Genomic DNA, 16256 nt, shown 5'->3' with positions numbered 1-16256 from the left:
TTTACAACAGACCCCTTAACATTTCCTGCAGCACTGGTTTGGTTGTAATAAATTCCTTGAGGTTTTTTTTTGTTTGTTTTCTTTTTTGGTCTGGGAAGCTTTTTATTTCTTCTTCAATTTTAAATGATAGTCTTGTTGGATAAAGTAGTCTTGGTTGTATTCTCTTGTTCTGCATTACTTTGAATATTTCTTGCCATTCCCTTCTGGCCTGAAATATTTCTGTTGAGAAGCTGGATGTCATTCTTATGGGGGCTCTTTTGTAGGTTATAGTCTTTTTTTCTCTAGCAGCTTTTAATATTTTCTCTTTATCGCTTAGCTTTGGTATTTTAATTATGATGTGTCTTGGTGTAGATCTTTTTGGGTTTCTCTTTAATGGAGTTCTCTGTGCTTCTTGAACTTGTGAAATTTTTCCTTGTGTCAATTTAGGGAGATTTTCAGCTATGACTTTGTTGAATACAGTTTCTATCCCTTCTTTCTCTTCTTCTTTATGAACCCCTATAATGCGGATGTTATTTCTCTTCATGTTATCACAGAGCTCTCTTAGAGTTACCTCAGACTTTTTGAGTCTCTTTTCTGCTCTGCTTCTATGCCTTTATTTATCATGTTTTCTAACTTGCTGAATCGATCCTCAGCTTCATCCATTCTGCTTTTAATTCCTTTTATTGTGGTCTTTATTTCTGATATTGTATATGTCACCTCCAACTGATTTTTTAAAAATGTTTATATGTCCTGTTTTATACTTGGTATCTCTTCTTTAGATGTTTGTAATGACCATCCATGTTGTTCTAAGATTCCTAGCATCCTAACAATCATTATTCTAAACTCTGTATCCAACAGTTCGGTTATTTCCATATCACAGTTTCTTTTCTGGATATTTCTCTTGTGGTTTTACTTGGATTGCACTTTTCTGTTTTCTCATTATGCCTGTGGGTTTGGGTGTGTTGTTTGTAGGGCTGTTTGAGTCTAGGTTTGGTGTTGTCTGCCTCCGACTTTTATTTGTGTTATTCCTAGGTCTTCTTGGGTTGTTATCAGCTGTCATTTGTAATCCACTGTCAGGTTTGGCTTTTCTAGTCGAGCCATTTTGAAGTCTTGATTTGTTTGTTTTCTTCTGAGTTATCTCAGTGGTAGTCTTGTTTACTGATCTCAGCATGGGGCTTATTTGAAACTGTATCCAGGAATGGGGTGGATGTAACCTGAGACTCTGAAGGCCTGATCTGCCAGTTACTCTCTCTGAGGTCAGGATGTTTTCTCAGATTCAGTAGGGAAGGTGTATCTCAGATCTCCATGGAGATCTGGGTTACTGCCCCTCCTCCCCACTTCTTGTTTTCAGCTTTGTCTTCTTGCGTTGATTGGAGCTGGAGAGATATTTTGAGATGGGTGACCCAGAACCACTTGTTTTGTGTTATGTGGAAGGATAAACCTCTCCCCAAGCTATGGCCTACTCCAGCACTGGATGAGTCAGCTTCTCAGGTCCTCCCATGCATTCCTCTGCCAGTCACTGTCTGTCACTCTCCCCCCTTTCCTTTTGGAAGATAAGCCAGCCCTTTCAACACACCTCATTCCCAGGTCCCAGGCAAGTGGCTGTGAGCTATATTTGCTACTCTTTTCCTTGGAATGAGAACCCTTCTGTGCTCTCAGCCTCACAATCCCTTTGTTCCCTTAAGCAGAGGAGACTCACCCTTCCTTGGTACTCCCTACCAGGCACAGTGTGGCTTCTTCTTTGCTCCTTAGTTTTTAGAGCTGTTCTTGTAGTCCAGATTTGGTTTTTCACACTGATCTTAATTTGTAATCCAGTTTGATGGTGTGAGCTGGGAGTCTGTGCATTTGCCTACTTTGTTGCCATCTTCAAGTCTCTCTAGGACAAATATTGCTTGACAAGCCATACATTTCCTAAGCCCTTTTGATTCTGTTTGTTCACTGATCCTGCCATTCCCCAAGCACCAGGTGAAATAAAAAACTGCCAATAACCAATAAGCAAGGAACATGATAGCCTTTTTTTTTTAAATTTATTTATTTATTTACAGAGACAGAGAGAGTCAGAGAGAGGGATAGACAGACAGGAACGGAGAGATGAGAAGCATCAATCAGTTTTTCGTTGTGCGTTGTGACTTCTTAGTTGTTCATTGATTGCTTTCGCATATGTGCCTTGACCGCGGGCCTTCAGCAGACCGAGTAACCCCTTGCTGGAGCCAGCGACCCTGGGTCCAGGCTGGTGAGCTTTATGCTCAAGCCAGATGAGCCCGTGCTCAAGCTGGCGACCTCGGAGTCTCGAACCTGGGTCCTTCCACATCCCAGTCCAGTGCTCTATCCACTGCACCACCACCTGGTCAGGCCATGATAGCCTTTTATCACAGCACTAACCTTAATTTTCTATGATGATAGAAAAAATTTTAAAATTTTAATTCTTTTAAGTGAGAGGAAGGAAGATAGATTCCTTAATGTGCCCCAACCAGGATCCACCCAGCAACCCAAGTCTGAGGTCCATGCTCAGACTAGCTGAGTTATCCTCAGCGCCTGAGTTCAACACTTGAACCAACTAAACTATCAAGCTGGTGATCGAACCAATCAAGCCACTGGCTGTGGTAGGGGAAGAGAAAGAGAAGGGGAAGAGAAGCAGATAGTTACTTTTCATTTGTGCCCTGACCGGATTTTGAACCTGGGATGTCCACATGCTGGGCCAACACTCTATCCTCTGGGAAAACTAGCATGGGCCTGTTTTCTGAGGGTCAACTCTTTCTAGCATATAGGGTAAGAGCAGAGGTCCAATAGATGCCCAGAAGTCTGCAATGCAGTGCTGTGATCTGAGCTGAGATACTGGAAACCTTCCTGAGTGAGGTGGGATGATGGTGCTGTTCTTGGCTATAGGGTGGCTTATTCTTTAAGTTTTGCTTTGTTAATTTTTGGAGAATACAGTTCAGTGGGAATCCTCTCAGAGATTACTTTCTCTCCAAGTGAGAGAGGATTATGGATTAGCTGGAGAGGGATGGAAGTCAGGCATGTAAGAAGTATGATTGGGAAACCTGGCTGGTTAGCTCAGTTGGTTAGAGCTCCAACCTGTAATACCAAGGTTGAGCCCAGGTCAGGGCACATACAAGAAATGACCAATGAGGCCTGACCTGTGGTGGCGCAGTGGATAAAGCATCGACCTGGAAATGCTGAGGTCACCGGTTCAAAACTCTGGGCTTGCCTGGTCAAGGCACATATGGGAGTTGATGCTTCCTGCTCCTCCCCCACTTCTCTCTCTCTCTCTCTCTCTCTCTCCCCTCTCTCTCTCCTTTCTAAAATGAATAAATAAAAATTTAAAAAAAAGAAAAGAAAAAAAGAAATGACCAATGACTACATGTCTAGGTAGAACAATGAATAAATGCCTCTCTTTCTCTTTTTTTGTCTTTTTTTTTCTTCTTCTCCTCTTCCTCTTATTCTTCTTCTTCCTCCTCCTCTTTTTGTCCTCAAAAAGAAATCAATTTTTAAAAAGTATGGCTAGAAAAATATTTTGAAAAAAAACTTTCCATTGTATATAAAATGGGCTGATACTGAATAAAATCAAGTATAAATATTTGATGTGAAGCTTGAGGAAAAACATATTGTCAATATATCATATGTCAGAAACTATGATGGAAGCAATTTCTAGTTGGGGTCAGTGGTCTCTATAAAGAACTGTGCTAAAAGCTACATGTATATAGGAAACATCAGCATTGGTCCACCCATATGAGAGGTGAAACAGCCCCTGATGCTACTTGACAGTCCCTCATCTAGCAATGCATAGAAAGGACCCTTGATATTGGCTTTCTGAATTTCTAAAGAAGATATAGTACATAAACATGAAAAGAGAAAACAGACTGTAAAAAAACACTTTGTGGGAGACAGAGATTACATTGTCAACTTCATAATAATGACTCGTGGGACAGGTCTAAACAAAACATATGACCCAGGCAGCCTTATAAACATCTGTCCTGACCAAAATTTTCTCTTTCTGCAGAACCACAGCCAGAGATACACCCATGTTCTTCCTTCTCTCTGGCCTTCTCCAGTCAGGAATTTCTCAGTCAACATGTGGGACGCAATCACCCCTCTGATATTCTACCAGGAACATCTATAAGAAAACACCTCCAATCAAAGGATCCCTACCCAGAGGATGAAAATCAGCAGCAGCAACATACTGATACACACAATGAGGATGGCAAAGCTGAAGGTCAAAAGGTCAAAGAGAAGTACAAACATTTGCTTAAAAGAAACAGGCCAAGGAGGATTTCAAGGGCCTTTGTCAAACCTCCCAAAGGACACATGGGAAGCTCTAGTGAGCAAGAGAGAATGATACAGAAAGCACTGAGCAGAGGCCAGAACAGGAATTCAGTGGACACAGAAAAACTGTCTATGAGAGTAGTAATGTCGACAAATGAAGCTATCAAGCATGGAGATTGTCAGCAAGGCTTTGATAATGGGTCACATCTCCTCAAAAACCAGAGAACACACTCAGGGGAGAAGAACTATGTATGCAGGGAGTGTGAGCGAGGCTTTACAAAAATGTCAGACCTCTTCAGACACCAGAGGACACACTCATGGAAGAAGCCCAATGTTTGCAGGGAGTGTGAACAACTCTTTTCCCTGAAGTCACATCTAACACAGCAGAGAACACACTCAGGGGAGAAGCCCTACGTTTGCAGGGAGTGTGAACGAGGTTTTACACGAAAGTCACATCTCTTTACACACCAGAGAACACACTCGGGGGAGAAGCCCTATGTTTGCAAGGAGTGTGAGCGACCCTTTACACAGAAGTCAAGTCTCTTCAGACATCAGAAGATACACTCAGGGGAGAAACCCTATGTTTGCAGGGAGTGTAAGCGATGCTTTACAGAAAAGTCAGATCTCATCACACACCAGAGAACACACTCAGGGGAGAAGCCCTATGTTTGCAGGGAGTGTGAGCGAGGATTTTCAAAGAAGTCAACTCTCCTAAGGCACCAGAGAATACACTCAGGGGAGAAGCCCTATGTTTGCAGGGAGTGCGGACGAGGCTTTACACGAAATTCAGTTCTCCTAATACACCAGAGGACACACTCAGGGGAGAAGCCCTATGTTTGCAGGGAGTGTGAGCAAGGATTTTCACAGAAATCAAGTCTCTTCAGACACCAGAGGATACACTCAGGGGAGAAGCCCTATGTTTGCAGGGAGTGTGAGCAACGCTTTTCACAGAAGATACATCTCCTCACACACCAGAGAACACACTCAGGGGAGAAGCCCTATGTTTGCAGGGAGTGTGAACGACGCTTTACACAAAAGTCAGATCTCATCACACACCAGAGAATACACTCAGGGGAGAAGCCCTATGTTTGCAGGGAGTGTGAGCGAGGATTTTTAAAGAAGTCAGCTCTCCTAAGGCACCAGAGAATACACTCAAGGGAGAAGCTCTTTGTTTGCAAGGAAAGTGAGTAAATCATTAGCAATAAATTGTGTCTCCACATTCATAGCTCTTACACAGGTCATACTCCAGCTCTGAGGGGACTTCATAGGAAGTTTACTGACCCCTTACCCTCATTAGATTGTAATTAGTACAGAAATAACTAGTTAAACACCTTCACTTTCATGACAAAAGATGAGCTGGACAAATAGTTCCTCAAGTGATATGGGAATGTCAACACCCATATTCTCCTGGTCTTTTGCCTCCTGTTCTAATAAATCTTATCTTCATAAAACTATGATGCCCATATACCTCATTCTTTCCCTCCCCATCATTGAAAGCAAAGAGTTCCCAGAGGGCCATAGAGAACTCACACTGTCAAGCACAGAAACTCAACCCCTAAAAAACGTAGAAATCTGAAGTCAACTTAGATAGGTTACTTCTCAGGGAGAGGGATTTGAGACAGACTCACCAGGGAAAGTGATTTTCTTCACTCCAGAGAAGTGGAGGCTTCTCTCCTAGTAGGCTCACCACCCTCCTCTCTTGGGTTTTCTTGGCTCCTGTCCGGGTTTTCTCTGACCTCTGTAGTCTCTGGTGAAAACCAGGAAGAAATATGTGCATGTGCATGTCTGTGTCCCCGGCTCAGGCTGGGCAGCTAGTCTCCCTCACTCTCTCCTCACTGTTTCTTCAGGGTGAGACTCTCATGGTATACACCACATGGAGTCTAGATCATTCCATAGTGGGTTTCAATCTTGGCTCTGCCTTCACCAGCTCTGCAACCTAAGGCAAGATTCTCAACTTCTCTGTGCCTGTTTTTTAATCTATAAAATGGGAACGGTGCCTAACCAAGCAGTGGTGCAGTGCATAGAGCATTGGAATGGGATGGAAATGACCCAGGTCTAAAACACCAAGGTTGCTGGCATGAGCACAGGCTTACCAGCTTGAGTGCTGGGTTGCATACCTGAGCATGGAATCATAGACATGACATTATGGTCACTGTCTTGAAGTTCAATGTTGCTGTCATGAGCAAAAAGTCACTTGTTCTGCTTTAGTCTCCTGTTCAAGGCACATAAGAGAGAGCAATCAATAAACAACTAAGGTGCTCTAACAAAGAATTAATGCTTCTTATCTCATTTTCTTCCTGTTTGTCACTATCTGTCCCTTTCTCCATCTCTCTAAAATAAAAATTGCTTTTCTGTCTCCACACTCTAACATAGATAAAATAAATAAATGACTAAACTCTCCAGATCAAGGTATATATGAGTGTTGATGCTTTCTTTCCCCCCTTTTCTCTATCTACACTCTCTAAAATAAATGTTAAAAATAAATAAAATAGAAATTGCTACACGATCAGTCTGCAGGATTGGAGATCTTTCTTCCAAACATTTGGAGTCATTTTGGCTTAGATAAACTTAAAAACTTTCAGTTTTCATGTTTCATATTTCGACAAGACCAAGTACCTAACCTTGTAAAAAATAAGCTCTGCCTGATATATGATTAGAAAATGGCAAATTCAGACTACTATATTATGGCACTCACATCTGTTAGAACTGCTAAAGTTTAAATATGACAGTACCAATGTTCTCATGCATTCATTAATTCTTAGATGTCCCCTGACTAAGGATTCAGCCGGTAACTTTGGTGTATCAGAATGACGCTCTAACTAACTAAGCTTCCTGGCCAGGGCATAACCATGGATTTCATCCAACTCATTTAAAGATAGAAAACACCTCTTTCAGAACCAATAGATTACCACACACACAAAAAAAAACTAGTAGAGAGAAAACTTACTTAACATAAGCAGGTAAGTGCATCAACTGAGGAAGGAGGGGCAGGCCCCCTCTTCACTGAGAAGAAAAAAACAAGAATGCAAGAGAAGAGAGCCTGCAGGAGTAACTGAGTCAGACAGTTCGAGATTAACTACTTTCTATAGTTCTCTGAAAAGGTGCCTGGGACCACTTGCTACAGAGCAAGAAAGATAGAACTTATCTGAAAACCCCTTTTTCTTTTCTCAAAAGCATTTAAGAAACCATGTTTACATACCTTAATTAAAAATTCCAACACTTATCCTCTGATTCCACCTAAATTCACCCTCTCATCCTAGAGTCATGAGAGTGACATGTACCTCTAGACAATGGGATCACAAGCTCCTTGCATGAATATTTGTATTCTGTAAAAGGTATATAAGATGTAAGAAATCTAACTTTGAGGAGCACACGTTTGGTTTCCTCTTTGGGGATCATGCTGCTCCACAAGCTAAATAAATTCTACTTCCTTCATCAAGTTGTCTGGTGGTTTTTCTTGCCTTGATTCCTGCAATACAACCAATGACAGATAATGCACTGTACCCACCCCTGTTTCTCCTTACCGCCACCAAGGTGTTATTCCAAAAATGCACATGGCCTAACAGCAGTGACACAGACTGAGGACACATTTAAAAGGGACCATATTGCACTATAAAGCAAGTGACAACAAACTTTAAAGATGTGAAATTATATAACCTGTTTCCACCTCTTATGACCGCTGACCTTGAAATCCTTATTAGCAGATAAACCAGGAAGTTCTTTTACTTACACTTATAAAATTCAATTTTAAATAACCTGTAACATACATGGTAATTAGAATTCTAAAATAATTTTATCTACTGAAAGAGAATAATTTTAAAAAACTATGGTGCCCCAACAGATGGCTCAGTGCATGGAGTGTCCCCCTGTGTGCCAAGGTTTTGGGTTTTGTCGCAGGTCTCAGCACCTAAGAGAAGTGACCAAGAAATAATTTTATGTTTCTCTCTCTTTCTCAAATCAATGTAAAAAATGTAAAAATTTAATGGAAAAAGCTGTGATAGACCTGCAACATGCCTAGTGCATTTCCCTCAACAGAAAGGCAGAAAACAAAGAAAAGAGAAACAAACTAAAAAATGCAGATATCTCTTCAGACCATATTTCTATTTTTCACCTAGAAAAGACTACTTTTTTTTTTTTTACCATCAACAATCTAATTCTGCACCTCACAGTGTTTTCTGCCCATTTCTGCCTCACATAGCCTACACTGGATCCTACACTGGAACCATTTTTCTCTCACTTTCCCAAAACACATGACCTGAAGATGCCGTAGTGGAGACAGGTGAGCAAGAGGGGGCATCCCCACTTTTTGTCTCAGTCCCAACCTTAAAGAGGTTGTCACCACCTGTCAGGGAACTCCAAGAGAGAGAAAGAGTGGAGAGGTTCGGCTAGGCGCCTAGTCTTTCTCAGCAGTCTACTGAGAGTGAAAGTCCAATCCCTCAAAAGCTGAGGCATGTCAGAGAAAACCATCTGACCAGAGCAAATTTTTGTGGAAAAGATAAGCCGACTGGGAAAGGGGAAGGAAGAAAACTCCTTACCTTCTTGTCCAGCAAGGGTTCAGGACATGGTCAGATTGCCGGCCAATCAACCTACAATTACATGTCCAAACAGAATCAGAGAGTAAGCCTGGGATGAGCTGCCACTGCCCATTGCTTCTCTGATTGTAAGTTTGGATGGCAAAGAGGGATCGTCCAGGAAACCACTACCCATTCCCACGTTTTGGCACCAAATATAAGAATCTATCAGAGTCTGAAAAGACCAGAGAAACAGGCTTTATAGAAGGAAAGAAACCCTGCTGGGCACTACTCCAGGGAGAAGGGCACTGGTACAGACTATGAGGCAAATTTTATAGGGTTTGGAAAAGCCTTGAGCAAGTACTGAGTCAGAAGTTCTGGTATGTTCCCTTTGGCAGTTTTATGGTTTCAGCTTCCCAGAACTCTTCTGCCTCAGGGGCGATTGTCCAGTAAGTAAGGGTGAGGTCAGGCAGCCAGGTGGAAGAACCCAAGGGCAGTTGGAAGTTCTGGTAAATTCATGTATGTATCACAAAATATGGGGCAAAACACCATTTTCCAGATATTTTTAATCCACTGAGACTTTGATTACCAGCAACTGTTGTGAGTTTGTCTAAAATAAACTCATAAATATTCTACAGGTCTGGACGTTGCTTAAGTTGACAAGGAAGACGGGGAGGGAGAGAATCCCTTTCCTCACTAAACATCTCCAGGGAGATGTTGCCCCTCCATGGAAGAAGGGCTCCTTACTTGGATGGTCACCAAATCCAAAAACGGAGACCCTCTCCAGGGACATACCCCCTCTCCAGGGAGGAAGCTCTTGTCTAAGACGAGGCTGCAGCGCCTTTCCAGGCCATAGGGAAGTGTCCTGCCCTCGAAGTCCATGCCCTAAGCCGTCCCTGCCTTGCACCGCCCCCATCCCTCGCTGTCTACCCTGTCCCGCGGTGCCCCACTTGCCTCTTCATCGCATCGCCATCCACCCTGCCCCTGTGCAGCTCTGCGACGTCTGCCCCACTTCCCACCATTCCCGACCCTCGCAATCCATGCCCCACACCATGCCCGCCCCGCACCCCGCCCAGTCTCACATCCTGCCCCGCCCCATCCCGCTCATTCCCCAACTCACGTAGTTTTCACCATGCGCCCGCCCCTAGCCGGTCCCTCCCTCCACATTCATGCCCAGTCCCCTGCCCCGGGATGTCCTTGCCCCACCTCATGAACCCTACCCCACGCTGTCTGCACCTCAGGCCATCCGCGTGCCTCCTTTCCATGCCTCTCGTCATTTCTGCCCCATGCCATGCCTAAAACAGAAGCATGCAAAAAAATTCAAAGTGAAAAAAGGGGAAAAGACACATCGGTGATGCAGAAGTAGGTTGACAGGTTTTTGGTTACATGCACCCAGATCGCAGCAGAGGAAAAAAACTTTCTGGTGACTTTTACCTAGCTGTTGATTTCAAGATGCACACGAGGTGGCAGCAAAAACATAGTTGTGATCAATGATGACAGGCTGAGTCAGGCCCAGCCAGAGACACTGCTGACCGGAGGGCAGCTCCTCCTTGGCCTGGGCCCACTCCTGCTGAGCTGAAGATGGGCCCAGTGTTGCTAGATCTTTTCATATTTCATGAGGAACTGTGAAGCTTTCAGCTTTCTAAATGTCAGCACATATTTTACTTTTCAGTAGCACTGTGCAGGCCACATAAACCCATTTTCAGGATGGCTGTGCCCCTTTCTGACTTAAATCAGCACCACTGAGCAGCTATCGGGATGTTCCTCAAACTGAGGCCCGTGGAATCTTCGGGAAGAACCTGGCTCTCTCTTCTGAGAAACACTCTTTGGCGATGAGACTCCAAGCAAGAGAGTGGGATTCCCTGGCCAGGGGAGTGGGAGACGGGCCACGGGGGTGGGGGGGGAAGAGGGAGTGGGAGACGGGCCACGGGGGTGGGGGGCAGAGGGAGTGGGAGACGGGCCACGGGGGTGGGGGGGCAGAGGGAGTGGGAGATGGGCCACGGGGGTGGGGGGGCAGAGGGAGTGGGAGACGGGCCACGGGGGTGGGGGGCAGAGGGAGTGGGAGACGGGCCACGGGGGTGGGGGGGCAGAGGGAGTGGGAGATGGGCCACGGGGGTGGGGGGGCAGAGGGAGTGGGAGACGGGCCACGGGGGTGGGGGGTGGGGGGCAGAGGGAGTGGGAGACGGGCCACGGGGGTGGGGGGCAGAGGGAGTGGGAGACGGGCCACGGGGGTGGGGGGGCAGAGGGAGTGGGAGACGGGCCACGGGGGTGGGGGGGCAGAGGGAGTGGGAGACGGGCCACGGGGGTGGGGGGGGCAGAGGGAGTGGGAGACGGGCCACGGGGGTGGGGGGGGCAGAGGGAGTGGGAGACGGGCCACGGGGGTGGGGGGGCAGAGGGAGTGGGAGACGGGCCTCGGGGGTGGGGGGGCAGAGGGAGTGGGAGACGGGCCACGGTGGTGGGGGGCAGAGGGAGTGGGAGACGGGCCACGGGGGTGGGGGGGCAGAGGGAGTGGGAGACGGCCCACGGGGGTGGGGGGCAGAGGGAGTGGGAGACGGGCCACGGGGGTGGGGGTGGGGGGCAGAGGGAGTGGGAGACGGGCCACGGGGGTGGGGGTGGGGGGCAGAGGGAGTGGGAGACGGGCCACGGGGGTGGGGGTGGGGGGGCAGAGGGAGTGGGAGACGGGCCACAGGGGTGGGGGGCAGAGGGAGTGGGAGACGGGCCACGGGGGTGGGGGGGCAGAGGGAGTGGGAGACGGGCCACGGGGGTGGGGGGCAGAGGGAGGGGGAGACGGGCCACGGGGTGGGGGGCAGAGGGAGTGGGAGACGGGCCACGGGGGTGGGGGGTGGGGGGCAGAGGGAGTGGGAGACGGGCCACGGGGGTGGGGGGGGGGGGGCAGAGGGAGTGGGAGATGGGCCACGGGGGTGGGGGGGCAGAGGGAGTGGGAGATGGGCCACGGGGATGGGGGGGAAGAGGTAGTGGGAGACGGGCCTCGGGGGTGGGGGGGCAGAGGGAGTGGGAGACGGGCCACGGGGGTGGGGGGGAAGAGGTAGTGGGAGACGGGCCACGGGGGTGGGGGGCAGAGGGAGTGGGAGACGGGCCATGGGGTGGGGGTGGGGGGCAGAGGGAGTGGGAGACGGGCCACGGGGGTGGGGGTGGGGGGCAGAGGGAGTGGGAGACGGGCCACGGGGGGGGTGGGGGGTGGGGGGCAGAGGGAGTGGGAGACGGGCCACGGGGGTGGGGGTGGGGGGGCAGAGGGAGTGGGAGACGGGCCACGGGGGTGGGGGGCAGAGGGAGTGGGAGACGGGCCACGGGGGTGGGGGGGCAGAGGGAGTGGGAGACGGGCCACGGGGGTGGGGGGCAGAGGGAGTGGGGGACGGGCCACGGGGGTGGGGGTTGGGGGGCAGAGGGAGTGGGAGACGGGCCACGGGGGTGGGGGGCAGAGGGAGTGGGAGACGGGCCACGGGGGTGGGGGGCAGAGGGAGTGGGAGACGGGCCACGGGGGTGGGGGGGCAGAGGGAGTGGGAGACGGGCCACGGGGGTGGGGGGGCAGAGGGAGTGGGAGACGGGCCACGGGGGTGGGGGGGCAGAGGGAGTGGGAGACGGGCCACGGGGGTGGGGGGTGGGGGGCAGAGGGAGTGGGAGACGGGCCACGGGGGGTGGGGGGGCAGAGGGAGTGGGAGATGGGCCACGGGGGGGGGGGGAAGAGGTAGTGGGAGACGGGCCACGGGGGTGGGGGGCAGAGGGAGTGGGAGACGGGCCACGGGGGTGGGGGTGGGGGGCAGAGGGAGTGGGAGACGGGCCACGGGGGTGGGGGTGGGGGGCAGAGGGAGTGGGAGATGGGCCACGGGGGTGGGGGGCAGAGGGAGTGGGAGACGGGCCACGGGGGTGGGGGTGGGGGGCAGAGGGAGTGGGAGACGGGCCACGGGGGGGGGGGGGGTTGGGGGGCAGAGGGAGTGGGAGACGGGCCACGGGGGTGAGGGTGGGGGGGGCAGAGGGAGTGGGAGACGGGCCACGGGGGTGGGGGGCAGAGGGAGTGGGAGACGGGCCACGGGGGGGGGGGGGGGGGGCAGAGGGAGTGGGAGACGGGCCACGGGGGTGGGGGGCAGAGGGAGTGGGAGACGGGCCACGGGGGTGGGGGGGCAGAGGGAGTGGGAGACGGGCCACGGGGGTGGGGGGCAGAGGGAGTGGGAGACGGGCCACGGGGGTGGGGGTTGGGGGGCAGAGGGAGTGGGAGACGGGCCACCGGGGGGTGGGGGGCAGAGGGAGTGGGAGACGGGCCACGGCGGTGGGGGGTGGGGGGCAGAGGGAGTGGGAGACGGGCCACGGAGGTGGGGGGTGGGGGGCAGAGGGAGTGGGAGACGGGCCACGGGGGGGGGGGGGTGGGGGGCAGAGGGAGTGGGAGATGGCCACGGGGGTGGGTGGCCACGGGGGTGGGGGGCAGAGGGAGTGGGAGACTGGCCACGGGGTGGGGGGCAGAGGGAGTGGGAGACGGGCCACGGGGGTGGGGGGGCAGAGGGAGTGGGAGACGGGCCACGGGGGTGGGGGGGTGGGGGGCAGAGGGAGTGGGAGACGGGCCACGGGGGTGGGGGTGGGGGGCAGAGGGAGTGGGAGACGGGCCACGGGGGTGGGGGTGGGGGGCAGAGGGAGTGGGAGACGGGCCACGGGGGTGGGGGTGGGGGGCAGAGGGAGTGGGAGATGGGCCACGGGGGTGGGGGGCAGAGGGAGTGGGAGATGGGCCACGGGGGTGGGGGGCAGAGGGAGTGGGAGACGGGCCACGGGGGTGGGGGGCAGAGGGAGTGGGAGACGGGCCACGGGGGGGGCAGAGGGAGTGGGAGACGGGCCACGGGGGTGGGGGGCAGAGGGAGTGGCCGTGTGGGAGGACAGGCAGGAGCACAGGGGACGCGTGTGCATATCTACATATCACCGGAGACGTGTCTCGGGTGATCTTGTTTCTGAAATGACATAACATTACCTTATATTTATATCGAGTCCACAGATTACTAAGCCTTTTTGCCTTTGGTTCTTCCACCGCCCTATGACCTGGCCGGCTGGGTCGGCACAGGGGAAGCCACCCAGGCCCAGGGAAGCACAGGCCCCAAGGTCCCCTCTTAGGTCCGCTAAGCTCACGGTGCTCGTTACACAGCCTGCGAGGCTCAGGCCCCAGAGCACTCAGCTGACCGCTCACTCATGCATACTTTCCCTCGTAGCTGTTGAGGTCCACTCGGCACCAGGTCCCTAGACAGTGCATTTTGGGGTTGCCATATCAAAACTTAGAACATGAGTTATGAAGTCCCTCTTCTTATATCGAAGCTCAGCTCGGAGAGGTTCAGGATTTACGGTAGGCTACAGAGCTGAGGTTCAAAGTCAGCTTCTTAACCTGTGGCCAGAGGCTTGTCTATAGTACAGAGCTCCCTCGTATTGCCTCAGATTAAACGTAGGTGTGAAGCCAGGTGTTGGGCAGATAAAATATATTATGTTCACTTTGTTAAAGATGGCGCTGCCCACGTGGAGGCCGTCACCCAGGTGATATTAATGTGTTCGAGGCGGGCTGTGGGCAGGTAGAAGCCTTATAGCCTTGGTTTTGGGATTAAGCCTTTCCCACCCTCTTTGATGTGGGGTGGTACAATCCCATCTTGACTCAGATAGGTGACTTTGTATTAGAGAATTCCCTACTGTGTATATTGAATTAAAGGTTTGGATTTCTACACTATAAAATAGGGGCAGAATAGGAGCTTGCTCTCCTTAGTTCCTGAGATTAGCATTAGAGAGCAGAGAGCAGAGAAAGGCCACGTGGAGGAGAGGAGAAGCAGCCAAGATGGCGGAGTGTTGAGTGAGAAGCCAGTTAGTGCAGAGTTTGTGCAGAGAGAAGGAAGGAGATGGGGAACAGAGGTGAATAAGTGTGGTGAGCTAGAAACAATTGATTCTAGGAAACTCGGATAAGTCAGTTGCTTTGTGAGCACTGAATGTGAGTGGGTTTTGGAGCCCAGTGTGTGTTTTTACTTGCCCGCCGGGTGAAAGCTAGAATTAAAGCTAATGGCCCACCAGTTCTTGGCTCCGTTGTTTCTTTACCGACTGTCTGAATCCAATGCGAACCTGCATAGGCCAGGTGGCTGTGATAGTGGCCGTGGCCACTGGCTTTACACTAGGGAGTATTTTAAGGTTAACTCAAGTACACATGGGTCACTGCCTGTGGGCTGACGGGGTATGCCTGATTAGCTCTGAATGAGAATTAACTGCAGGAGTATTTGGTTTGGGGTCTGCAAGCACATTAAATTCTTACTTAAAAAAAAATCTTAACCTACCACTTGATACAAATTTCCTAGTGCAATAAAAATGATATTGTTTCAACAGATGGAAAAAAAAACACAAAAAACATAGTTGTGGGTTTTTTTCCTAGACAGGGCCACTGTGATGTTGATCCAAATATGTGCAAAACAGAGCAGCATCCACCCTGGCTGGATGGCCCGGTTGATTGGAGCATTGTGCCAAGATGCAGAGGTGGCTGGTTCAATCCTTGGCTGGAGCACATACAGGAACAGATTGATGCTGTACTCTCTCTCTCTCTCTCCCTTCCCCTATCTGGATTCAAGAAAAAAAAAAAAGGGAAAAAATTAGACAACGGCATTGCCCACAGCATTAAATGAGAATCCAGACCTGTTGATAATTCCTACTTTAAGACCCTCACATGCCTCACACCTTATCTATTGCTCCCATTTGCCGAATGAGACAGGGACAATTGTTATCTCCATTTCACAGATATTTGAACTAAAGACTGATTCTAACTCAGTTCAAATTCCAGAACCAATGGTCCCAGATGGGCCAGAAGAGTGCGCACTCACAGTATCCTGGACAAATCGAGCAATCCAAGTACTCCTTGCAGCCTTCTGTTGAATATTGTACTTTTTTCAAGTTTTTTATGTTTTTAGGAAAACCTGCACAAAACCTGATGGTCCAGTGTTGGGCAGATAAAATATATTAAGCTCACTTTGTTAAAGATGGCGGTGCCCACATGGAAGGCCGTCACCCAGGTGATGGTATTGGTTGCCCTTCTTGCTTGGGATGGGCGTGATTATATTAATGTGTGCTGGGGGCAGGCTGTGGGCAGGTAGGATCCTTGTAGCCTGGGGCTTGGTTTTGGAACTAAGCCTTTCCCACCCTTTTTGATGTGGGGTGGTGCACTCTCCTGAGGAATCCAATTATGCCTCAGATAAGTGACTTTGCATCAGAGACTTCCTTGTTTGTATATTGAATTAAAGGTTTTGGTTTCTACACTATAAAGTGGGGCAGACCGGGAGCTTGCTCCCTCTCATTTCCTGAGATTAGCATTAGAGAGGAGAGCACAGAGGAGAGTAGATAAAGGCCACGTGGAGGAGAGGAGAAGCAGCCAAGATGGTGAATGCTGAAGAAGAAGCCAGTTGTGCTGATTAAGCTTAAGCTAAATAAAATGTTGAAGCTTCTTCCTAAAACAGGCTTTCCTAGATTTATAAAATATAATGTGCAAGT

General features: G+C 50.2%; 1 protein-coding gene across 1 annotated transcript in view; it reads left to right on the top strand.

Moving 5' to 3' along the window:
• The window catches only part of LOC136398112 (histone-lysine N-methyltransferase PRDM9-like), a 54328-nt gene extending 44451 nt beyond the window's left edge, over window positions 1-9877 (top strand). The window contains exons 7-8 of the mRNA XM_066372520.1: window positions 3980-5244; window positions 9392-9877. Coding sequence (XP_066228617.1) covers window positions 3980-5244; window positions 9392-9877 — 1751 coding nt within the window. The remainder of the gene's footprint in view (window positions 1-3979; window positions 5245-9391) is intronic.
• Window positions 9878-16256: the final 6379 nt, after the last annotated feature.

This window comes from Saccopteryx leptura, chromosome 3 (assembly GCF_036850995.1).
Source record: "Saccopteryx leptura isolate mSacLep1 chromosome 3, mSacLep1_pri_phased_curated, whole genome shotgun sequence".
NCBI lineage: Eukaryota > Metazoa > Chordata > Mammalia > Chiroptera > Emballonuridae > Saccopteryx > Saccopteryx leptura.
This window is presented reverse-complemented; position numbering and strand designations above follow the sequence as displayed.